General features: G+C 52.1%; 1 protein-coding gene across 1 annotated transcript in view; it reads right to left on the minus strand.

Annotated features, from left to right (window-relative positions):
• ADAMTS10 (ADAM metallopeptidase with thrombospondin type 1 motif 10) overlaps positions 1–25,196 on the minus strand; it is a 56,070-nt gene that overhangs the window by 3,514 nt on the left and 27,360 nt on the right. The window contains exons 5-19 of the mRNA XM_082779754.1: positions 24,762–24,979; positions 23,455–23,538; positions 22,929–23,074; positions 20,055–20,098; positions 18,692–18,797; positions 18,379–18,525; positions 16,476–16,617; positions 13,521–13,628; positions 8,394–8,539; positions 7,896–7,959; positions 6,948–7,050; positions 2,767–2,900; positions 2,414–2,537; positions 1,923–2,003; positions 418–581 (exon numbers count right to left, since the gene is read on the minus strand). Coding sequence (XP_082635880.1) covers positions 418–581; positions 1,923–2,003; positions 2,414–2,537; positions 2,767–2,900; positions 6,948–7,050; positions 7,896–7,959; positions 8,394–8,539; positions 13,521–13,628; positions 16,476–16,617; positions 18,379–18,525; positions 18,692–18,797; positions 20,055–20,098; positions 22,929–23,074; positions 23,455–23,538; positions 24,762–24,979 — 1,811 coding nt within the window. The remainder of the gene's footprint in view (positions 1–417; positions 582–1,922; positions 2,004–2,413; positions 2,538–2,766; positions 2,901–6,947; positions 7,051–7,895; positions 7,960–8,393; positions 8,540–13,520; positions 13,629–16,475; positions 16,618–18,378; positions 18,526–18,691; positions 18,798–20,054; positions 20,099–22,928; positions 23,075–23,454; positions 23,539–24,761; positions 24,980–25,196) is intronic.

Here is a 25,196-nt window from a genome sequence, read left to right on the forward strand (position 1 = left end):
TGCATGGCCGAGGGATCAGTGCCACTGAGTGCAGCATGGCTGAGACTGCATGGATGGTGTCCCATGACCCCAGTGCTTTCTGTGAAACGCAGGGCAGCTGAAATCTCTCCCCTCCCCTTTCCATTCCCTTTAGCACTGACATGAGAGCCACCAGTGGTGACAATGGTGCAGCCATGAAGGTGACATGATCAAAGGACAAGCCCCTGTGCGCTTACAGAATGAACTGTTCCAAAGCCTGGCAAATCAAGGGAGGGAGACGTAGGAATTTAGGGCAATTTACCTCTGATCTCCATGCCCCTTTTACTCTGGGCAGTGAGGACAGAGGCTGGTTAGCTCTAATTCCCATGCAGTCACCACAAGGCGTCTCTAGCCCAGGCAAGGCCTGGTGGGAGCATGCAGAAATGTGCTGTTACCAACCATGACAAAGAGGGTGACGTTGGTGGGTCCCAAGGCCTCCAGGGACTCAGGCTCGTCTGGGGACCTCCTGTAGTGGAATGTGGTGCCTGCGATGTCGAAGCGTCGTGGCGGGTCGATGGAGAGCTTCCCGTTGATGTAGTATTCGCCACCCTCCCCTCTCAGCGCTGCCAGGACAGGGGAGGAAGGGTCAGCAGAAAGGCTGAACACGTGCCCATGTCCAGTGTTGGCCACAGGCTTCTCATCTTCTGGGCTTAAAGCCCTGTTATGTGGGAGGGGAAATATCCTTGGCCTCATTTAACAGGGCAGGAATAGGTGGGGCAAAGAAAACAGATGCCTGAGTCAAAATCATGCAGAAAGTCACAAGCAGAGAGGGGACCAATGCACTCATCCCCTTGGTCTCAGCCTCCCTGTCACCACCTTGCGGAAGGATGATGCTTCAGGGAGCTGTGCCACCTGCGGCAGTGGGGACACCTGGCAGCACGACGAGCTGGTGGCCACAAAGCCAGGCTCAAATCCAGCTGTGCAAACTAGATCTTGGCTGCTGGGGCTATTGGAAAAGGCTGGTCCTCAGCTGCCTGGCTGCGGTTGCTGATGGGAGTCACTAGAGGGAGATCGACTCTTGCTCTCACCCGCTCCCACTCCCATTCCCACGCTTGCCCTGCTTGTGCTGCGCCACCAGCAGCGTCCACATCTGGCTGGCACTGCCATGATGCTCTGGGGCAGGGAGGGTGTTTGGGACTGATGAGGATGGAAGATGCACCTTCCCGTCCCACCTGGAGTACAGGGACAGCTCCTGCAATGGGAGACACTGGTGGCAGCAGTAGAAAGAGCCACGAGCTTGAGCTGTGCCTCCAGTACACAGAAATCCAACTCGGACAGCCACGAGGAATCCCCAGTTTATCCAGAGCATCCCCAAACACAGCAGAAAGGGCCAGCCTGGAGGAACACTGCCAGGACAGCCTTGCTGCCACCTCCCACTGGCTCCTGATCCTGGAGAGTTGCCGCAGAGGCACCCGAGCAAGCTCCCTGCCCACCCCTCCGCAATGGCTGCCCATCACACAGACGACAGAAAGGGAAGACGAGGAACGAAAAAAAGCCCGTTAGAAAAACAGTGAGCCAGAGTCTGGCTGGAAAATTGAGCCCAAGGAAAATGTGAGCAGGTCTATTTTTAATCCCCAGCCCAACATGCTGGCGGAGGGGGGAATGCCAAGGAACAACAGGCAGTGCCAGGAACAGCGGGGTGTGAGGTTTGCTCAGGGTTACGCTGCTGAACAGTAAGTGCAGGACAGAGGCAAAGCCATGGTGAGATGGGGCTGTGTGTACCACAGGCGGCCCTGCCAGCATACCCTGTTGCCCTCCTCTGACCCCACACCATGCTGGGACTCCCTAGCCCCATCCCTTGCTGAACAGGAGGTTTTCTGTTCTGGGCCTTTCTCATACCCTGCCAACAGCAGGGCAAAGGGCAGGCCAAGCAGTCTCTGTCTGGGATTTCAACCCCTTCTCACCTAGGTAGTTGATGGAGAGGTTCAGCTCCCGGATGTCAATGTGGACGGAACCCTTGGGAATCTGGATCACCTCCTCGTAACCTGCGATATATCATGAGGTGATGAAAAGAGATGTTGAGCCTCTGAGCCCACCGTCAACCCCATTCTGCACTAGATGGGAGTACGTGCCATCCCGTGACATGTGGGTTAAAACATTAAACAAGGTACTGGCAGTGACAAGGTGTTTGTTTAGCCACCCATCAAAACTAAACAGAATGGGGAGGAGGGCAGGAATTTGACACTTTGTGCCAGTGGTGGCTGGGACATGGCTTGGTCAGCAAAGGGTGATATGCTCCCTGCTTTCAGCCTGGTCCTACCCTTTGGGCTGGTTCCCTGGGATGTCCCTGCCTGTTCCATGTGTCCCTAGAAGCACTGAAGCCAAGATGCCCCTAGTGAGGAGGGGCCCCAGGATGGGTGACACTGGTTGTGCTGGCAGGGCTGCTGCTCCCTACCTCCCTCTGGCAGGGACTGGTTGAAGATGCCCTCGACGGTCTCGCAGGAACTGCCATCTCCCCCGCACACACGGCACTTGTCCTCCTTCACATCAGAGCCCAGGACACGGTCACAGCCCACATGCTGGAAGAAGGAGCAGCGGGCAATTAGTGAACCTGGTGGGGCCCTGTCCTCCCACACCCCAGCTGCAGTGTCCCAGGAGCAGGGAACTCCCTGGGCTCTGTTTCACTCCCCTCCATTGCCCTGGCATGCCCCGGTCTGCAGACACATGCAGAGCAGAGGCATGCCCACGCTACCTCTACCCACACTGGCTCTGCCCTTGCCTCAAGCCCATCCCAAAGCCCGGCTGCACCTTGCACTCCCCATTGACACAGATGTCATTGGAGTCCTGCCGGCACGGCGTCCCATCCACCACAGCTGCGGCTCTCTCCGTGTAGAAGTTGAAGCCCTCAGCCAAGCAGTTGAGGGAACAGGCTTTCACACCCCCTAGGAAAGAGGTGGAGGTTTAAATGATGCCACCGAGGAGAAAGAGAAAGGATGTGGAGAGACAGACCTTGCCCTCGGTCTCCCCATAGGCTCATCCTGCACCTGGCCTGGCTGCTCAGCTCCAGGTGACCAGGAGGACGTCCCCACCATGAGGAGGGGCTCATGGAGATACCAAGACATCTTCATAGTGATCAGCACCAAGGCATGACCCTTGAACCAGATGCTGACACATGGTGAGACGCTGTCCTTTCTGCACATCCTGGGGAACTATGTGACGGGGAATGAAACAATCTGACCTGCTCTTACGTGGTATCAGTCACTCCTGGGCCACCTGGCACCTTACGAAGGCTGTTGTGGCACTCGTGCTCACTTTACAGGCAGGGAAATTGAGGCAGCAGTTCTAAAGCAACTTGTCTAAGATCAGGCCAAAAGCTAGAACTGAACTGTCTCCTTAGTTCCAGTCCAGTTTCTCAACCACTACACAACACAGCCAGAGAAAGCATTTCTTTCTGTCCAGAACTGGTGGGAACTGAGCCATTCACAGCAGAGAAGGTGACAGAAGTATGAGGAGGAAGGGGAAGGATGCTCAAGTTACAGCTGAAATACCTGCTTCATAGCAGCCTTTGCCAAAGCACCAGCTAAAGAACAAAAAAGCTGGGTATCTGGATATTTGCTTACGGTGCTTGGAAACAGGACTGGTTATGGAGGAAGGAAACTGGAAGGAGAGACCTGAGCACAGCAGTTTCCTCTCTGCTGTCATTGGATTTTAGTGAACAGCCCAAGGAGCTCCAACAGCCTGCAGGACCCTGGCAGAGAGCAAGTCCTGGCAGTTTGCTCCTGCAGGCACTGGCTGCAGACACAAGCTGCCTCCCAGAGCTGGGAAGCCCCTAAATTGTAGCAACCGAAATCTTAAAAATCTGCAAGTCGTTATTGCACATCAAAGGGCAGATGGAGGGGAAGGGTGGCCCAGCTGTGCCTGGGAGCACCCGAATGCAGCTAGGGGGAAGGAAGAAGAGTGAAGCTGGGGGAGGGAGGAACAGGAGGAGACATGAGAGGGGAATTCAGCTGCTTGGAGGCATGCTGTCAAGCAGGATGCCTGGGCAAGCCCCTGGAAAAGGTACATCAACCCTTCTTCTGGAGAGCCAAACACTCTGCAGCACCCTGGGCTCTCTCCTGCCTCCGAGGGAGCACCAGAGCCACCAAGAGGGACAGCGCAGCAGGCATGGCCCTGAGAACTCACGGCCATCTGCCATGGCATGCCTGTGCCCCAGGTCTGCCCTGCCAGGCCTCAGGTGTAAAACATCAGTGGCAGGGTTAACAACACGATCCACACACCCGTAGCATCCACAGAGCACAAGCTGGTCCTCAGCACAAGCCTCTGCAGGCGTTCAGCAGTGGATGCGCAGGCTCTGCAGTGCCTGAACTATCTGTGCAGAGGTGGGTGCCCCACGGAAGAAGAGCCTACTTCCAGAAAGTGACTGGGACCTCCTCAGTGTGCCCAGCAAAAGTTACAAATTCACTGGCAACTGAGGAAAAAGCTGCAGACCCAACCATACTGCCCTGAGCAGCACATGATCTGCCACAAGCTCTGTACAAATCCCAGCCTGCTGCCCCCAGGTAGGTGAAACCCCTGGGCACTTCTCAGTGTGCTCCTTGGTTTTTGGATGAGCAGTGTGAGGTCAGTAAGAGCCAGGTCTGCTGCAGGTACTGTCTACCTGCTACGCTGTGCCTCAGAGGATGTTTTGTTCCTCCTGCCTGCCCTGTCCCATAGAAGAATTAAAGTGCGTTACAATTTATAATGAGCAATCTCCTGTTTTCTGCAAGCCCCTGCTCCTCCCTATCCCTCTCCCAGCCCCATGAGCCATTTCTCTCTCCCTTGGCTCTTGCATCTGCCAAGAGCAAAATGAATAACTAAGCGAATAAAACAAAATAAACAAACAATTAAAGCTGCATTCCACAAGGTATCTGCTGACTGCTGGGCTCCGAAAGGCTGAGCTCAGCACTTCTCACTGGGGCTGTCTTTCGCTCCTGGGGTCTGGGCTCCAGGGCCGTTATAAATCACCGCCAGGAAAACATGCCGTACTGGCCCCACACAAAACCCAACCTCAGCGTGCCAGTGACCCAGCAGCTGGCGCCAGGCTTCCAGTGGTGGCTTCATCCCTTCCCAAATTCACCGTGGGACTGGTGCCCTCCTCCCCTCCCAGCTGCAGGGTGTGGGTGCTGTGTGGTTGGGAGGTTTCCCATCTAGCAAGGGACATCGCTGTGGGGCTGGCGTCTGATGGCTCTGATGGGTGGTGTATGGCGCAGGCACCCTCGCACTGCCATGCCTTTTGGCGATGGGGTGGCTGGAGGGTGCAGCACTGAAGGTAGTGGCCAAGCTCAGCGGGGGAAGAGGCCCAGCCAGAGTGGTGAACGTCTCCTGGCACGGGGACACAGGCTCAAAAGCAACCTGCAGAGCACAGTCACTACCAGCTGGAAGGCAGATGAGTGCCCGTGCTGCAAAGTCCTGCCATATCACTCAGACTTGGGCAAATAAATCTGTTGGGAAGGGTGACAGTGTTGATCCTTTAATGCTGCCACAGTCCCAGCTGACCTGAGGGCCCAGCGTGGACAGCCCACACCAAAAGCTGATGCTGCTAATGCTGACAGGGGTCTGAGAGACAGGTGGGGGTCAGGGCACATCTCTATGAAAGCTGGGAGCTGGCACTTGACACCCCCCCCACACCCGACCAGTCTGAGGAGCTGCCACTTCCAGCCCCTTTACTTGTGTGAATGGGGACACATCACTTTCCTGCCTAGTGCTTCAGTTTCCCCCCTTGACACTGCAGGGAAAGACACTGATACCCTTTGACACCAAATAAGTGAAGTTTCAGTGCCAAATAACATATTCCCTCATGACCCTTAGGCAAAGCCAATCTGAAATAGCTGACACAGGGAACTCCCAGATCCCTTCTAGACGTGGACACACTCACAGCCTCCTGAGAAGAGGACAGATTTCATCACCTTATTTTATAGGAGAGGAAGCAGGGAGAGGAAGGGGCTTATTTGAGAGCCAAAGCAGAAATCAGTCACCACCAGATTCAAATACAAAGGCCAACATGCAACTGTCCAGCTGTCCCCTGGGCTCAGGCTGGTACTCAGACCACTGGGGATGAGAGAGGTCCAAGCAAGGGCATATCCAGCCTGCAGGGTTATCTTCCACCTTGGCATCCATTGGGGTCTTTGTGTGACTTACTGCTTTGCAATTTTATTACATTTTTATTGATCCATCCCCTGCAGCCTTAGCACATCTGCTCCGGCTGCAGGAGCCCCACTGGGAGGTATGCTTATTTACACAGCTGTGAAGGATTTCCCCAGTCAAGTTCATTAACTACATGAAGGAGACGCACTGTTCTTTCTCATTATTAAGAGATTTCGGCCACAGAGGCCTCTTCCCGCCCCCTCTCCTTGCTAGACGCTTTGCAGGACACACAAGGACTGACCTCGGAAGAGGGGAGCACTGCTCTCTGCAGGATCCCCCAGTTCAGATCCCCTCCGCTCGTTTGGAAGCTGAAGCTTTACCTGGCTGCCCCTTTCCTCCCCCACTGGATACCAGACACTACCAGGGAAAAGAGCCCTGGACAAAACACAGTGGCACTTTGCATTGCTTTAACAACTCACTTTTCTTGTTTTTGTGTTTGCTCACTCAATAATTAAGAACTAGTCAGACTCCAGGAAAGAAGCTAAACATCTCCAACACTGCTGGAATTGGTTCTGGCAGAACAAAGAAGTTAAAGAGCAAATTGCACAGAGCTGAGTGATAAAGGGCAGGGGCACAGCAGGACAGCCATGGCCCTGCACTGGAAGAGAAGCCTTTCAATCTGCAGTCGTGTGAAGGGAAGGCAATACGCCACAGGGACACAGCCTGCAGGACCTGGACCCACAGAGTGACTAGCTGCCCACCAGACCACTTGGACCACCAGACTTGTCCCTGCAGAGAGCAGGGAAGTCAAAGCCCCGCATGACTCTGGCCCAGCTCTGTGCAGCACCAGACCCTGCAGCACTCACCTCCCCGGTATGTCTTCCAGGTGTAGTACTTCCCTCGGAAAGGGACATTATCAAACTCAGCGCACTGCAGCTCTCGGAAGTCCTGGGAGCCCGGCGGGCAGTCCTGCAGCCACAGAGCCAGAGATTAGCATGTTGGTGAGAGCAGCTGCCTTATCTGCTAGGGCAGGAGCTGCTACAGGGCTCCCAGCAGTGACTACCACCAGCCCTTCAAGGAGATGGACACCAGCTCTGACAACAGGTCAGTGCTGTAGTATGGCAGGAGCAACCTCCTCATAAAGCTAAACACTATTTGAAGACTAATGGCATGAACTGTTGGCTCCCAGCTGGCCTGTCTGCAGATGCAATGCTTGCTCTTGCAAGCAGTCGTTTAAAAGCTAGATGCATTATGGAGGCACCTATTTTCCTTGCTAACAGCCCATGGACATTAAAGCTATCATTTCCCAGGTCCAAAGCTTAATTATGCTTCCTTGCAGCACAGGTATTTCTCCTTCCTCCCCTTGAGGAGGAAGCCCTGCCCCTGGGAAACCTGGTGTTATTAACAGTCTTTCATCAGCGGCTCTCACCCCACTGGGCTTGCACTCAGAGCACAAAGCAACCGCTGTTCTGTAGGTGCTGGAAGCCTCCAATCTCTCCGTGTTTTCCGTGTTATCTTTTGGGGCCCCTTTTTGATGCTGAAGCCCTGCAGGTCCATACCACCCACCTGCCCTCTGAAGGCGGTACTCAGCAGGCATGCACCGTCCTGCTCAGCTTTTCCCACCTTGGCATCGCTGCCAACACAGCACAGCTCGTCCCCACCCAGCCCCACAGCCTTGTTCCTGGGTCCCACAGCAGCACCTAACACCCCACAGCCATGGAAGGAGCTTATTGCTACCTCCCTGCTGTGGCACAGGGCTCCCAAAGGCCTTCTCACCCCCTGCTGCTCCTCTCTGCAATCCTGATGGTACTCACGTCGGTGTTACAGGACCGGTAGCGCTTCCGCTCTCCCAGGCAGTACTTGCCTCCGATCGTGGGCCTGACAAATCAAGGATGAGAGGAGAAAAGCAGCTCAGGAGAGTGAGTCAGTGCTAGTAGAAGTTGGCTGCTCCAACCCTGTGGGAACACCATGGCTTTTCCCTCCCTGCTCTGTTGCAAGGAACAGTCCTGCCTGGAGAAATCCACACGCTCAGCTTCAAGTGTGCAATAGAACTGTCCGAGCAGCTTTGGGTCTGTCACTGCAGACCCACTGCCAAATGTGACAGTAACAAGCTGTCTTTGAAAGCAGCACATGGGTAGAGCTGAAATTTACACACAGGAGCTGAGACTCAGCAAACTCAGTCCTCCCCAGTCTACACTGAAACTGGGCGCAGGGCTTTTGGGTGCCATCTTCCCCATCGACCTGAGCAGTGGTGCCACAGAGCCAGGACAAGGCAGGGCTGCACCAACAAAGCTGCATCAACATACACCTACCGCGGGCTGTCGCAGTGGCGAATGGATGATGATACGCCTCCACCACACGTCCTGCTGCACTCTCCCCAGGATGACCAGGCTCCCCAGGCACCATCCACGCCTTCTGGTCGGGTGCCGAAGGGCACACATTCCCTCTTGTAGCACCACTGGGGAGAGACAGAGCTTCAAAGACCCTGAGCACACGTTCTCCTACTCCTAGATAGCTTCCTGGCCTCCATTGGGCGTGGGAGGCTGTTCAGGGCTCCCATCTGATGATCCCTCAAAATCTGAACTCTGAGCTGCACTGGCCTTGGAGCCAAGTTTGTTGCTGCAGAGGGCACCAGCCTCTCCCTGGGCACCTTCTTGTCTGAGTTACAGTGTCACCACATGTATGCGCTGCATACTTGGGGTTAGCAGGGATGCTCATGCAAACTTGCTTCTGAAATATTTCTCTTGGACCTAGAACAGATCCTGCACCCCCTGGAGTCAACAGTGATGCAAGGAGAAGGACATTGCCAGACCCGCTGCCGTTCTCTGGGCATGATGCCGGACACCATGCCTTGGGGGCCAAGATAATCCCAGGAAGGAAGAAACTGCTGTGTGCTCTTTCCAGGGCCTGATAACCCACCCTGGAGCTACTGGCACAGCCTCTCCGACTCCTTTCAAGCCAGGCTCTCCACGGGTAGTGCAGTCGGCAGAGAAAAATAAACCAGGGCCTCCCAGGACGCCCAGCTGGCGACCCGCTTGTACAGCCGCGCGCTTCCAAAGGTGTAATGCTGTGCAGAGATGCTCAGCAGGTATGGCCCTTCTGGGGTCCCTGCTGATGGCCTGGCTGCAGCCCTAGGCTACAGGTGCAGGGACTGCTGGTTCTGCAAGCAGAGCTTGGTAGTCTGCAGACCCCACAACCTCCAAAAGCATCAGCGATCAGCTCTGCCCCAGCTCTCTCTCCTGCAGTGAGCACAAAGACATGCAAGACCAGATAGGTCTCGGGGCACACCAAGAAAGAGTAAAGAAATCCAAAACAAAGGACATTTGTCAGGGAAGGACCCAGCAAGACCAGGAACCTTCTGTCTGAGTACCACAAACTCATCCTATCTCTCCTTTAATTTTGCATAACTTGATTGTTTTCTGCAACCTATTCCTTCCCTCCGTTCTCCTCAGCTAAAATGGGGGATGCCAAGGCAGAGCTCAGAGCTGCTCCAGCCACAGATGAGGTCTGAGGGCTCAGCGGGCAGGTGGGCACATGGAGCGGCTCCACAGGAGCCACCAGCCAGCAGCTCCTGCTGGCAAAGGTGCAGAGACTTAAAGCAAAAGTGCATTTAGTTACATTAGCCATGCAAATAAAACCACTTCTGAAACGTGAATTAATACAAAAGGATAAACTGAAGCACTGGATGGTAACTGGGGGTTCAAACTGATTCCCTATCTTCAATGGGAATAGATTCTGAGTTCTGGGTGCTCTGAATACTTTCACTTCACTTATCCTAGGACTTCTGAGGAACCCTGGTTAGAAAACGAGTACGTGGGGGTAAAAATAGATATTTGAAAGAGGGGAAAGCTAGTTAAAAATCACTAGGAGAAAAAATTGCCATTGTATACGGTGAATCTCAAGCAGCAGGGATGTTCAGCCCCAGGAGCTGTCTAATCCCCTTCGACTGAATTTCCAGTAGAACTAAGCCAACTGTTCGCAAAGAATAATGCATTTGTCAAAGCCATCTGCTTTCCTGCACACAAACTTCTCCATCTTCTTAAGGATTTTAATTTTTTTCTTGAATTTCTTGGGAATTAGTTTTTCCTCTAGTGGAAAAACATATGTCCATTTTATGGTGAATGTCCCAACCCTGATTCTCCATTGTCCCAATTATTATTTACAGCTTGCACAGGCACTGTGAGTCATTAATACTTTGTTTTAATAGTTTCACACTCACTCTGCGCTGGTGCAAGTGGGAGTTGGAGCTACAGGGAAAGAGAGATGAAAGATTTTCAAGTCAAAACTATTTCAAAATACATGGCCATGAAAAATCCCACCTTCCCCTCTCAACTGAGTGTGAAAAATGAAGGTCTAACGATACCTAGCCTTAGTTTTTCACAGAATCACAGAATTTCTAGGTTGGAAGAGACCTCAAGATCATCGAGTCCAACCTCTGACCTAACGCTAGCAGTCCCCACTAAACCGTATCCCTAAGCTCTACATCTAAACCTCTTTTAAAGACTTCCAGGGATGGTGATTCCACCACTTCCCTGGGCAGCCTGTTCCAATGCCTAACAACCCTTTCGGTAAAGAAGTTCTTCCTAACATCTAACCTAAAACTCCCCTGGCTCAACTTAAGCCCATTCCCCCTCGTCCTGTCACCAGGCACGTGGGAGAACAAACCAAGCCCCACCACGCTACAGCCTCCCTTGAGGTACCTGTAGAGAGCGATAAGGTCGCCCCTGAGCCTCCTCTTCTCTCTGGGCTGAACAAGCCCAGCTCCCTCAGCCGCTCCTCGTAGGACTTGTTCTCAAGGCCCCTCACCAGCTTCGTCGCCCTTCTCTGGACCCGCTCAAGCACCTCGATGTCCTTCTTGTAGCGAGGGGCCCAAAACTGAACACAGTACTCGAGGTGCAGCCTCACCAGAGCCGAGTACAGGGTCACTGTACTCAATGACTTCCCTAGCCCTGCTGGTCACACTGTTCCTGATACAAGCCAGGATGCCGTTGGCCTTCTTGGCCACCTGAGCACACTGCTGGCTCATAATCAGGTGACTATCCACCATCACTCCCAGGTCCTTCTCTGCCTGGCAGCTCTCCAACCATTCCTCTCCCAGCCTGTAGCTCTGCTTGGGGTTATTGCACCCCAGGTGCAGGACCCGGCACTTGGCCTTGTTGAACTTCATGCAGTTGACCTCAGCCCATCGGTCCAGCCTATCCAGATCCTCCTGCAGAGCTTTCCTACCCTCAAGCAGATCGACACACGCACCTAACTTGGTGTCATCTGCAAACTTTGAGGGTACACTCAATGCCCTCGTCCAGATCATCGATGAAGATATTAAAGAGGACCGGCCCCAGCACCGAGCCCTGGGGGACGCCACTAGTGACTGGCCTCCAACTGGACTTGGCTCCATTTACCACGACTCTTTGGGCCCGGCTATCCAGCCAGTTTCTAACCCAACGAAGCGTGCGCCAGTCCAAGCCAAGAGCAGCCAGTTTCTTGAGGAGAATGCTGTGGGAGACGGTGTCAAAAGCCTTGCTGAAGTCAAGGTAGACCACATCCACAGCCTTTCCCTCATCCACCCAGCGCGTCACTTTGTCACAGAAGGAGATCAGGTTCGTCAAGCAGGATCTGCCTTTCATAAACCCATGCTGACTGGGCCTGATTGCCTGCTTGCCCTGCAAGTGCTGCATGATGACTCTCAAGAGGATCTGCTCCATGAGCTTCCCTGGCACTGAGGTCAAACTGACAGGCCTGTAGTTTCCCGGGTCTGCCCTCCGGCCCTTCTTGTAGATGGGCGTCACGTTTGCTAGCCGCCAGTCAACTGGGACCTCCCCCGATCACCAGGACTGCTGATAAATGATGGACAGTGGCTTGGCCAGCTCCTCTGCCAGTTCTCTCAGTACCCTTGGGTGGATCCCATCCGGCCCCATCGACTTGTGCACATCTAAGTGCAGTATAGGTCACCAACCAGTTCTTCATGGATAGTGAGGGCCACATCCTGCTCCCCATCCCCTTCCACCAGCTCAGGGTACTGAGTATCCAGAGAACAACTGGTATTGCCGCTAAAGACTGAGGCAAAGAAGGCATTGAGCACCTCTGCCTTTTCCTCATCTCTTGTAACTAAGTTTCCCCCCGCATCCACTAAAGGATGGAGATTCTCCTTAGTCCTCCTTTTTGTGTTGATGTATTTATAGAAACGTTTTTTGTTATCTTTAACGGCAGTAGCCAGATTGAGCTCCAGATGAGCTTTGGCCTTCCTAATTTTGTCCCTGCACAGCCTCGCTACCTCCTTAAAGTCCTCCCTAGTGGCCTGCCCACTTTTCCAAAGATTATAAACCCTCTTTTTTCTCCTAAGATCAAGCCACAATTCTCTGTTCAGCCAGGCTGGTCTTCTTCCCCGCCAGCTCGTCTTTGGGCACGTGGGGACAGACCGTTCCTGCGCCATTAAGATTTCCCTCTTGAAGAGCGCCCAGCCTTCCTGGACCCCTCTGCCCTTCAGAACCGCCTCCCAAGGGACTCCACCAACTAGTGTCCTGAGCAGCTCAAAGTCAGCCCTCTGAAAGTCCAATACAGCGGTTTTACTGGTCCCCTTCCTGGCCTCGCCAAGAATAGTGAACTCCACCATTTCGTGGTCACTCTGCCCAAGACAGCTCCCGACAATCACATCCTCCACCAGTCCTTCTCTGTTTGTGAAGAGAAGGTCTAGCGGGGCACCACCCCTGGTAGGTTCACTAACCAGCTGCGTCAAGAAGCTGTCTTCCACGCTCTCCAGAAACCTCCTAGACTGCTTTCTCAGGGCTGTGTTGTGCTTCCAGGATATGTCAGGGAAGTTGAAGTCCCCCACGAGTACAAGAGCTGACGATTTTGCAACTTCTGTCAGCTGCCTGTAGAACTCCTCATCTGTCTCCTCATCCTGGTTCGGCGGTCTATACCAGACCCCGACCAGGACACTAGCCTTGTTGTCCCTGCCGATCCTAACCCAAAGGGACTCAACCTTGTCATTCCCATTTCACAACTAGATATAAAACATGTTACTAAACTACCAACCATTCTGAGGAATCTGAGGCAAAATCACTCTTCTCGGGACACCCATGAGGCCCCAGCAGACCTGAAAACAAAACACTTGCCTAAAGCATTTGCCATTGCATGACACTGCATCACTGTACCTCCCAGGTGAGACCGAGCAGCTGACTGGAGAAGGGACTTCATATACTGTATTTCTAGCAATATTTGAGTGTGATTAGGGGTGCTGGCTGTCCCTGGCACACCCAAGCTCTCTGTGCATTGCTGGGGAGGGTGGGGGTTCCTGCAGGCTCTTGAAGCCAGGGGGAGGACAGTCTGGCGGGCGCTCTTGAATCAGCTCCATGCTCATCAATGCAAACAATAATCACAGTTATTGCTGGACGAGAGATTCAACCACTGTCAACTCGCCACGGTGCCCCAGGCATCCTTACCCCCTTTTCAATGGTGTTGGTTTGGCATATGGTCCCCTCTGCAGCAGGAATGCTGTTGGTTATACAGCGGTTGCTTTTACTCAGACACCATAACTCACTGCAGACTTCCTGCAAAGAGAGAGATTTTGGGGGAAGAGAGGGAGAGGGAGGAAGAAAGAGACAAAGACACAGAGCCAAGGTTAGGATTCACCCGTGCTGAGGCTGCAAGGCTGGGACAGCAGCACCCTGGGGCAGCGAGTCCCCTCTCCAGGGCTCAGGGACATTTCCTTTACTGGGTCTTCACTCTGGAGGCTGAGCACAAGGGCCCGTCTGCAGTGCCTGTCCTGAGCATCCCTCTGCCAGGTGGATTCAGATCTGCCTCTGAGGGAAGCTGGGGCTCCTGGGGAATGCGAGCACGGCACAGATGGCTTAATGTCACATCTGCCATCTCCTGCTTCAGGAGCGCACTGCTAGTCAGGGTTAGATCACCTTGTGTTCTTGTACTCTCCAGCCAGCCTAACAGTGCTAAAAGGAAGACCCATCTGGAAGATTCATGGCTGCTTTCAGGATAGTAAGAACAATGCCAGGTACTGCACTAGCCCCTGAGCAGCTCCAGAAGTGGGCATTTCAGCTTGCTGTCTCTGTTAGGTCCTGGGTGCAGCTGGGTCCACGGAGTGAAAAGGGCTGGGGACTCCAGACCTTCTTCACAGAGGTTTCCTGAGATGCAGATCCTGAGCTCTGTACCATCCTGACCTCTTGGAGCACAAGCAGATAAAAAACTTCCCATGGCTGCTCCAGTTCGTCTATTAGTCAATTCAAAACCCACCCAAATATTAGGTCCATGTCTGAGACTCTGAAAATTCATCACAGCTGCTAAACTAGAAAGTCCACGTCCTTTGAACCTGCTTTGCCACTAAATGGGCCAGAGTGGACTTAAAGTCCTGCAGACTGCAAAGGAGCAGCTAAAAAGCAGAGCTGAGTTTCAAGCCTGACCAACACCCTGATCTTATCTTACTGAAATAAGACTTTGGAAAACTTCCTGCTTTACAGAGAGAGCAGCTTGCTGTGACTTTGGTTATATTTGAAGGTATTAAACAGATTTGCATTGTCAATAAATAACATTGAGCCATGAGAGCAGAGCCCAAGCAGTCCCAGTTGTCGCTCATGTGCTCCAGCTCCCTGGGGCCACTGGCCATGCTGATGGTGCATGCCAACCTACTATGTTCTGTGCTGAATGCTTGGGTGCTGGCACAGCGACTGCCTGGCTGCCGGCTGGCTCCACAGCAGCACAACCCCACCACAGCCCTGCTGGTCAGGTAGCAGCTCATTCATTGCAGCTCTCAGGCTGGCTTTAGCCCTCCAGCAAGCAATTCCTTGGCCCCAACAAAGGCTGTGCTCTGAACAGTAACTGAGACCCGCCATAGGATGAACTGATTCAATGACTGGGAATCCTCTGTGCTGGTACCAAGAGGTGTGAAAATACAAGCCCAGGAGTTTTGCTCTTCCCTCTTGTTTGTGGGGCTGCATGCACAGAGCGGCACAGGGTGATATAACTTAGGGAAAACACTGCAAGTCTGCACCACAGAACTCAGTTCCAAAACGCAACCGGGTTTTGGTTTCTACCTCTGTCACCAAAGCCCAGCTACAACTGGTTTTAACCAAGGAAAAGATTGTCTCTCCCAACTTACAAAGACATCCATCCCTTCATATTGTGCTTGTGGAGCCAGTACAACTATTGGGAAGTAAAAGTTCCTGTTTTTCTACTGTCACCACCAGAAAGGACTTCCAGCTTCAACAGTTACATCTGTTCACTTTGTCCTCATTGATTTTGTTAATAATCTGCTCTGTACTGGCATGGGAATGGAGTAGGCCAGGAAAGAAAGGTATGCTGATGTGTTTGCACCATCCCCCTTGAGTTCATTTATATGGGACATGGGATGAGTGGATGTACACATTTGCACAGATTTATATACTCTTGAGCCCTTCTGCTCTTTGGGCTTCTCCCAGACATGCATGACAGGCTGGGCTAGAAGGGTCATCACAAGGACATCTTGTGCTTTTGTGATCCTTGTGTATACACAGGAAGAGCCCACCCAAGTTAAAAATGATCTGGGAAACAAGCATGTAAACGTGGCAACTTTCCATTCCACTGCCTCTGGGTCAGATGAGGAGGGGTACTGACTGCAGTCAGCAGTGGGTGGATACATACACATTCATACCCATCAGACAAGACAGATGCCCACTTATCTCACTGCTGGATCCTCTGCTTTCTCTAGGGGAAAGTGGATGCTCTATGGAGTTCAGTCAGCCCTTTAGTGCACACACATCTCCCTTACCACTACGCTCAGATAGCTGGCAATGTCCTGTTTGTTAAATACAGAAAAATGTCAGGCTGAGAGGCAGGAAGACGCTTTCTCCTGAAACCATCTTTCCTTTCAGTGGTTTCCTGTATTCAGCTATCAGGGGATGGCAGTGTGGTGGTGGGGTGGCTTAGGTGGACAGCTGTCCCTCAGGCATACTGCAGCACATCAACCCGCCTCACCTAGAAGAAAGAAGATTCTCCTCCTAAGTCAGTGCGTGCAGTGTAATGACTTCTAGTAAGGCTTACAAAAAATACGCGTGTACTAAATCCCCAGTGACAGAGGAGTCTGGGGGCAGAGACTGCAGCTTGGCTTTCAGCTGCAGCCCTTGGGGTCCAGCAGCAACCAACGTATTAGGCAGAGGCAAAAGATCTTTTACCATGAGACTAATCTGATGGAAACTGAGCTGTGGCCAACATTTGTGGACATGGCATGACCTCCTCTGTCCTCTCAAAGGGAAGCAAGGTGAAAAGCTCACAGGGAACGTGCAAAAGTGCCCTTCATTACAAGCAGGACAGAAAAGCGATGTGGGCAGCAGAGGAACGGCCCCATGGACCTTTGCAGCCCCAGTCCTCCATCCCCTGGGAACAGATAGTAAAGCAGGAAGGCTCTCTACCCCGTATTTACACTGGCGAGATTTAACTCCGTACTGGAAACGGCACTGCTCATCTGCATCGTAGGCCTGTCCTGGAGCCACTGTTGGGTAGATAAAGTCTTGCTTGGGAGGAGCGTTGTTCAGACATAATCCCATCCCAGAGCTAGAAAAAAGAGACAAGAATCAGAGTGTGGAAAGGCTTTTGGGAAAGTGTAGTGGTGGAGGACCAGCAGCATGCCTGGCTCTGAGCTCTCATACTGTTTTGGGGGATAATTTTACTGGCTTCCAGTAAGAAAAACTCTGGGCATAATCAGTGCTGAGAAAGTGCTCTAAAATCTTTCTGTCTGCATCCTCAGGGCTGGGCTTTGGGAAGCACATTCAGCACACGCGACTCTAGAAGGTTTAATCTGAAGGTTTGCAGGCTATTGCCAGCCACCGGCTGTTCTGCCTGATCCAGGTCTGGCAGATCACATGTGGCAGCAGGCAGGTGGGTGTGAGCCAGGACTCCACGCTGCTTGCAGAGGCTGGGGGACTGTGGAGCCATTGCTCTCCCACCATACAGCTGTGGATCCTTGGCTGAGAGAGGCTGGAGGTGCTGAGCATGGAGAGCCCCTGCTCTCCAAGCCCATCCTGCATGCCAGAGCTTTGTAGGAATGTCCAAATTTTGCAAGAAAAACGCCTTCCCCCCCCCCTTTCCTCACTGTTCTAAGTGTCCCTTAAATCATGGCCCCTATCACCACTCCCCCGGCCCCAAGTCCCAGGGTCTCGCACACACCACAGTCCAGGCACAGAGGAGACTCCCCGGGCCGTGCTGTTGCGCGGGGGCGGTGAGAGTGAACCGCAGAGGAGGCCGCCATGAACTTGCCGTCCGCTGGTGGCCCCGCCGAGACCTCAGGGTTACCCAAGGACAACAGCCTCAGCCACAACGCTTTCCCGACGCTCTCCGTGCAACACGTCTTGCCGTGCATCCAGGGGTCAAAGGCGAGGAGGGCAGGTTTTGCTGCAGCCAAACATGAGCCGCTGGATGTGGAATTTGGTGATAAGCTGCACTGCTCCGGCCAAGCCTTCCAGGACAGAGGGGCATAAAGCAGCCCCTTGGGAAGGTCTGCCATTGTTGCCCCTCTCGTGTTACAACAGCAATGTCTCAGCTTTGGTCTGTGTCAATAAGGGTTTGGTATTCAGACATCCCTGCGTCTGCTCCTGTCACAATGACCCTACACACTGGCTTCTTCCAATTGTAATGAAAGTTCTGTCTAGTCCTTCTGTTACATAGTGCCTGTGTCCTCCCAGAAACCTCAGCAAAACTGACCCTGACTGCTTGTTTTTTGATGGAAACCCTGGGGGCTGCCTGAACTTTTGACAGAGATCAGGGTTGCAGAGGTGTGACCCAGACAAGGTGGCAACATCACAACCTTGGGACTTAGGAGCCTAAATTCCCTCTCCTGAATCCTGAATGTGCTTTGGAAAAAAATAAAAAAAAAACTTAAGTGCCTTGTTCACCTTGAAACTCTCCTTCTCAGTGTCTGGAGAAGCTGCACACACATTGCAGAACCAGTCCTGTCTCCAGATCCTCCTTCCCCACCTTCCCTTTGATTTCTGGCTGAACTTCAGAAATGTCCAAATGCCTCCAGAAGCTACTGATTTATTTGTAAAGTTTCTGGAAGTAGGGAACCTAAATAAAGGTCTCACAGCTGCACTGTAAATAGGGTTAGTATTGTTAGCAGAAAAGTCTAAGGGAAGGAAAGAAAGCACATGCCTCTTGGGACGGGATTAGGTGCTGGGAGACAAGACAGAAGGTGCATGGGCTGTGTGCTTTGGGGGCTTTTCTTTTGCTTTACCCACTCCTCACAAGGGACAGTGAAAGGCTGGAGATGTGTACTGGTTGTGAAGTGGAAGGAAGGGCAAGGTGAGATGGATTCCTTACTCCAGGAAGCTGGTGATATAATCCCTGCTGCACGTAGACCATACAAATGGGTTGGTCTTCATGGTGATGTGAGCAGCCATCAGTTTGGCTGTTTCTTGCCCACGGGAGCCACAGCTGTTGCCGACCCCATCATGATTCATACCAAACCTAGAAAACATCACCAAGGCATTAGAGAGATGATAAGTTACTGCATTTTCAACACATCAGGATCATCCACAAGGAGGATTTTACAACTCCCCATGGCAGGAACAGACCAACAGGAACCTTTCTCCATGATGGCCACCCTCAGGGACTCTTCCGGCACAGTACTCACGTGTGGCCAATCTCGTGGGCAATGGTGAAGGCTGTGGCCAGCCCAATGTCCTCATTGATGCTGCAGCTTCGTTCTCGTTCGCACATCCCACCCACAGGGGCCAGGCCTAGGAAAGCCAGATGGAAAAGTCCCATAGGGCCAGCACAAAGTATCTGTTGCACTGGGGGACTAAATGATGCACTTCATGCTCACTAACACCAAACACAGCATAACAAGTTTCTTCATAATGGTTTCACTGGTCTTTGGGATCAAGCCATGGGTATTACGGACTGTGGGTACATGGTCACTCAGCATTGACAATAGTTCGGAGAACAGGCTCCAAAATGCTAAAGATGGGTCAAAACCCACTGAATTTCATATCCAAACCTCTGTCTGTGTGCAGAGGAAGAGCAGTCCTTGTCACAGAACCAGCACTGTTGGTGGGGGAACAGGGGACAGTTTTGCCAGGAACCTGGGATCAGCCACACCAGCACTTGGGCATCCAAACCCTGTCGGAGAAGCCTGGACAACTGCGTAACCTGGGATACAGCCTGAGCATCTGCATTTAGTTGTGGCTGACACCCACCACAATCAGAAATCCACCTTAACTCCACCTGGAGGGCTGGACAAGGAGGGTTGGGATTGTGGCAGTGGATTCCCCTGACCCCCTGCCCATACCCTGTCCCACTACCACAGGCTGTGCCCCACTGCTCAGGGCTGGGGAAGAGACAGTCTCCATTACAGGAATGGGTTGAGCTGTCACAGCCCCTCCAGCTTCCACCTCTCCCAGGTACCACAGCCGCACCAGGTCAGAGATCCACCAACTTTTCCTTTTTAACTGCAGTGATTCACAGCAATAATCCCTCCCTGGCTGCTTAGTCTAGACCAGGGCAAGACAAATTAGGAGCTACAGCCAGAGAGAGCTGCAGGGTTTGTCTGTGTCTAGCAGCTTAAATAAAGAACTCCCTTTATAGTCATCACAAAGAAGTCTTATTTCTCTCTGCTAAGCCAGGAATACTCCACTAGGCTATGGACCAGCCCTAGATGCGAGTGGTTCTTAATCATCAGGCTGGACCTGACCCAGGGATATAATGGAGAAGCGTTCCAGAGCCCATCCGTTCTCCGGGTTGCTGCTTTTAGTGTTTACAGAAGAGAGAAGGCTACATGTCCTAGCAGGCTGGAAACTGTGTGCCTGTTCCTTACTCTGCTGCTGGCGCTTGTGGTAGCACTGGGCGAGTGCTTCCCCTTCTCCTGCTCATTAGAAAATGTGGGTGGCACAGCCCTCCCTCACCACACTCCTGAAGATATACATGCTGGTGAGAAGTGCTGCCGAAGGGACAGCCCTCATCACTGCATGAGAGTCTGACAGCAAAACGCTACCTACCCAGGGTGCCGCAGGGCTTATTCTTGTAGATGCAAATGTCGTATCTGCAAAGAGAAGGAGAAGACAGCATTAAGAGCATATACAGTTTTGGCAACCCCAAAATCTTTTGCAAACACTTCTCAGTTTTACTATTGCTTTCACATACAAATCAGCAGACATGGCTCACATGATGCTTCTGGAATAGAAAGTACAGACTGTAACAGGTAAGAGATGCCTCTGATCCATATTTTGCAATGCTCACTTTCCCCAGGCTGAGACGCACTGTGTTTTTTTAAGGATCCTGCGTATTCGTCACTTAACTACAGAGCAGCGCTGGATGGGGTCAGAGGTTCGTTTTTGATGAAATGTAGTGAGCCAGCAGGGACAACACCATTCCAGCCTTGAAGCTCTGTGGGTTTGGCTGGATGGTCCAGCACTGCTCACGAGCATCCAGCACACTCCTGTGAGCCAGCCACTTCTCTTCGGGGAGGCATCAGGCTCACAGAACTGCCCCAGATGATGTGGACAGGGCCAGCCTCATGTCTGTAGACTTAGGTCTGTTAAAGTAAATTGCATCAATCAAATATGTAGCTTTGATTTTATTTTTTAAAACAAGAAAAAATTCAATTTGAAAATGTTTCATTTCACAATTCACTTTAGTTTCATTAAAATGCTAAAGTGATTTTTTACATTTTTTTTTCAGTTTAGATCTTTACTGAGAATTTTCCAAACAAATTCAATATGGCTTGATTCAAGATGACTCTTCCCTCTGTCCCTGGCCTCCACTTCTAGCCATTGCATCAAGGAATTGACTGTTTGCACATCATTAGCTGCGTACAAGGAAAAGCTAAATGAGGACAGCAAAGTAAAACCTCTTCCAAACCAAAATGCAGTACCCTTGCAAAAGGACACTGGCAGCATCTTCAGAAGATACCTGTTTGGGCCAGAGGGTGAATATTATTATTTAACTGTGGATATGAGCTGCATGCTCTCCCTGCCTTTGTTTACATACCTTCTCCATGTCCTGCCCTGTCCTCAGACTCAAACATTTGGGTCTTTGTAAAGCCTTGGTTGAAAGAGGCAAAGTTATGCTCAAATCCACATGGAGTCAGCAGGCAGGGGAGCCAGTGGCAGCAGTTGGGTTGCTGGCATTGCTCCTTGACCACGAGGTGCATTTCAACCTGAGCATGAGCTGGGCTTGGGACAGCAAGGCTGCTGATGGTGGTGTGGGCCTGGGGGACTCCTGCAGGAGCAGCAGGACCTTCTGACACCACTCACCCCAGTGGACCCACGGGGCCAAAAGCAGGGAAGAAGCAAGCTGACAGCACATGACATATTAAGTGCAACATGTTCCTGATGATGGCTCGTGTCCCTTTGGTCCCTGGTGCTCTCTGGAAGTGTCCAAACCTTTCACCCCAGCAGGAAACTGAGTGAGTGAAAAACATTTGTTGCTTTCTTTCAGGCGGATACGTGAAAGCCTTCCGAGGCTCTGATTTGACACGTCTCCGCAAGAGAAAAAAGCCTGCAGCTCAGCAAGATGTTATCAGGAGACAGGAATTTATTAGTGATGGGGCCGGATGTGCTGGTGTTGTCCAAGCAGCCAGGCAGCGAGTTGCTGAGGGTTAGCTCAAACATCTGGTGCAAGGCTGAAGAATTCGGAGTCGGCATTCGCGTTCTGCACGTGTGGAGGAAAAGCAGAGGCTGCAGCCCTGGGAGGGTGAGGATGGGGCCAAGAAGGCCCTTCATATGCTCCCCCCTGGTGCTGCAAGGCTCTCAAGGGCTCCCTGGGACGCACACAGCTCCTGCTGACACTGGGAACCAGAATGTGAGCATAGCACCAGCAAAAACAGCTGCTGCTTGGAGGCTCCCCTCTTCAGCACTTCCATTGTATGGTTTTCCTTCATTACTTTGAGAAGAAAAAGATAGTGCAACCAAATATTGCCTCTGGGGTTCTTCCTCAGGCTGCTGCCCCTCTGCCCAAGCAGCATTTATGTGGCCACTGGCTCTGGTGCCCAGGGTGCAGCTGGTGTCCAGGTGCTGAGAGCTGGCTTCCTGGCACCTTCCATCCTCCCAGCCATCCCCTCCATGTGCTTCATCCTTCCAGCTTTCTCTTCATCATCCTCTGCCCTTCCAGCCATCCCTCTGCACCCTCTGCTGTTCCAGACTCAAGCATCTATCTATTCTGACAGGAATTATTTGTCCTGCATGTGCAGTTTCAGATGCCTTCATCCAGCTCAGGAGGTCTAATCCAACAGCCAGCTTAATCTGCTGCCCTAGACTGTTGGCACAGGAGTGGAGAGAGACAAGATTCTCCAGGACAGGACTGCTCTTCTCCCAAGGAAGATGGGATTAACTCACTTCAACAGTGATCTATCAGCTACCAAGGAGAGAGCTCAGCCCTACACACAGGCACCTAAAATGAGGTGAGGCAGATCCAGTACTGGCTGCAGATATTCCATCATTGTTGTGATGCTCAGGTCTCACTTATATCCTCTTCTCCATTCGTCACAGTGGAGGCAGATCAGGCTCTCTGTCTCAGTAGGATGCTTGATGTCCAAAGGCTCTGGGGTGGGTTCCCACGCACACCAAACACTGCTGTAGATTGTGCTCCATGGCATTTGCTGGTGCACAAATACCTGTGGCTGCAAACTAAGCTCCTTGAGAGCACAAGGAAGATGGAGGGAAGACAAAGGAGGAGGCGGATGGTTATCTGAACTGCAGCAATCTGTATCGCTGCAAGGGAACTGGCGCATGGCCGGTCTGAGGAACAGCCACTGCCAGGCCAGCTTGTGGGCAAGCATATGAGAGGGAAACTTTGGATGAACTGCTTGGACAGAAGCCAGCTGTACAGAAGACACCCCCCATGAGTGCTGCCAAGGCTGGGATCAGACTTACCTGGTGATCAGCACTGCAGTGTCATGGTTGGCTATGCCATTCTCGGGGATAGCATTCCCGTTGCCATTCCTGTTCACAATGGATTTCTGCCACTTGCAGAAGCTGTCCAGGGATTTTCCAGCATGGTGGTTAATCTCCAGTGTGGGCTGGAATGGAAGCAATACAACAGCATGTTCCCAGAGAAGCTCTGATATGAAGGCACTGATGACTTCCATGTCAGCACAGCACTGAAATCAGTCCAGATGCCCTCGGCCTTTAACAGAGGCCATGAGGAAGCAAGATTTTAGGGGGGACTAAAGCTCCTTAAACCTCCCTAAAGCTACCTTATCATAAAACCAGCCCTCAGACACCCAGAGGTTCCCAGCCCAAAGCCTAAAACCAGGCCCCAGCTGCCTTTGGGAGGGTATGGTGTACCCAGCAGACTGCACTGGGGGGACCTCCTGGGGGTGCCATCCAGGAAGAACACATAGTCCCGCAAAGGGAGTGCAGCAGCATGATGGAAGCAGCTTGGCAAAGCCCACCTTACCTGATCCTCAGTGAGGAGAATCAGCCGGGTCACCAGGATATTGACAATATTGCCCAGACTCGAGTCCTGGAAAAGTTTGGCAACCTGACCTCCAAGAAACAAGAAAAGACGAGTCTTAAAAATGAGCTCACTAGCTGAGTGGCGGTGCAGTCAGCTGTGAGCAGGCACATGTTGGGCACCCGCCAGAAGCAAACAGCGCTGATCGTCTGCATGAGTTGTAGGTCTAAACACAATCCCTTTTAGGAAGTAGAAACAGAATGAGATACCATGTTACTATTTGAACAGCAAAACTTTCTAAACCACATTCAGACCGTGGTGTTTCCTTCTGGGAAGCCTGCAACAATGAAGGTGGGAACCCGCAGCACCTGCTCCTTGTCCATAGCTCAGGTGAGGAAGCCCTGTGGTTCTGGTATTATGCAGGTATGGGGATGAAGCTTTGCTGATTGCCCATCAGCAGGGAACCAGACAGCACACGGTGGGTGTTTTACAGCAGATGAAACAGTTAGAAACTGTATTGTTTTAAAATCTGGCATCTGCTTTAGAAATGCAAACTGAGGAAGCCATGAAAAGAGATCCTGCAGAGGACAGGACAAAGAACCATCACAGAGGAGCTTTCATAGGTTTGATGGATAACCTCTAAGCCTATCTCACCTCACAGGAGGACTCACAGCATGACATTATTCAGGCTGTTAATGCATCTAGCCTGGTATCCTGTTGCCAGCAATGACCCAAACGTGATGCTGCAGAGGAAGCTCCTCTGCAGTAACCCAGAGACATAGGCAGTGCTGTATGGAAGAACAGGGGGTATTTCTCCTTACCCTTCATGCTGATCAGACCCCAAGCGTGAGAGCTGACTGTCCTTATGGTTTCCCATGTTTCTCAGTTTGGCTGGCCCCATTTGCAACGCTAATTTGAGATGAGAGATGCTGTTCAAAGAAAGGGCTTTGTTCTCCCAGTCCAGATCTGGCTTGTAGCATGGTCAGACAGGCCAGAGTTTACCACTCCTGAGGTGCCTCCCCCTGTACAACAGAGTCCCTGTAAGCTTTGGAGAATCACTGCTCTGGAGCAGTGGCAGCATGTCAGGATTGCTGCCCAGGAAGAAGCCACTGCAATCCTGAAACAGATAGATCTTATTTCCACACTGTTCTCCCTTCATCCTACTTGTCTTGCAGGAAAAGCATGTGGTACCCTTTGCCAAACCAAGACATTTGGGGTTCAGAACAGGATTTATTCCAGATTGCTCTGTGCTGATGGGTATATGAGCCCCTGAGGTCTCTCAAGGTTCATGATGTGGTTATAACACTTACAATATTCATGATGGCCAGGATGTACTGCTCTATGTCCCGCCGGCCGTGGTACCCCACCATCATTTTGTCAGCCACCACCAGGGTCTCCACGTAGCGCTCCGTGCTGACGGATCTCTTCAGGGGCAGCTGGCCTCGCTGGCTGTGGTTGCCTGATGGCTTCAGCGGGGAGGGCTTCAGTGTCCGCAGCCACCAGTGCCTCCCTTTCCAGGGCTTCTCATCTGAGAAAGGAAAGAGATTTTTCTGTTACCTTCCAGCAGTGTTTCAGCAGCATATAGAGGTGAGAGGTGGACACTATTAAGCTCAGTTTCAGTGCTGAGAAGGAAAGGCATTACAAGGCTTATTATAGCTTATAATTATTATTAATAGACACACTAGACCCAGCAAACACACCCAGTCCTGGTCCCAGTTTGATGAGCTCTTCCTACTGCAGACCAG

The sequence above is a fragment of the Aythya marila genome (assembly GCF_965140915.1).
Source record: "Aythya marila genome assembly, chromosome: 27".
Lineage (NCBI taxonomy): Eukaryota > Metazoa > Chordata > Aves > Anseriformes > Anatidae > Aythya > Aythya marila.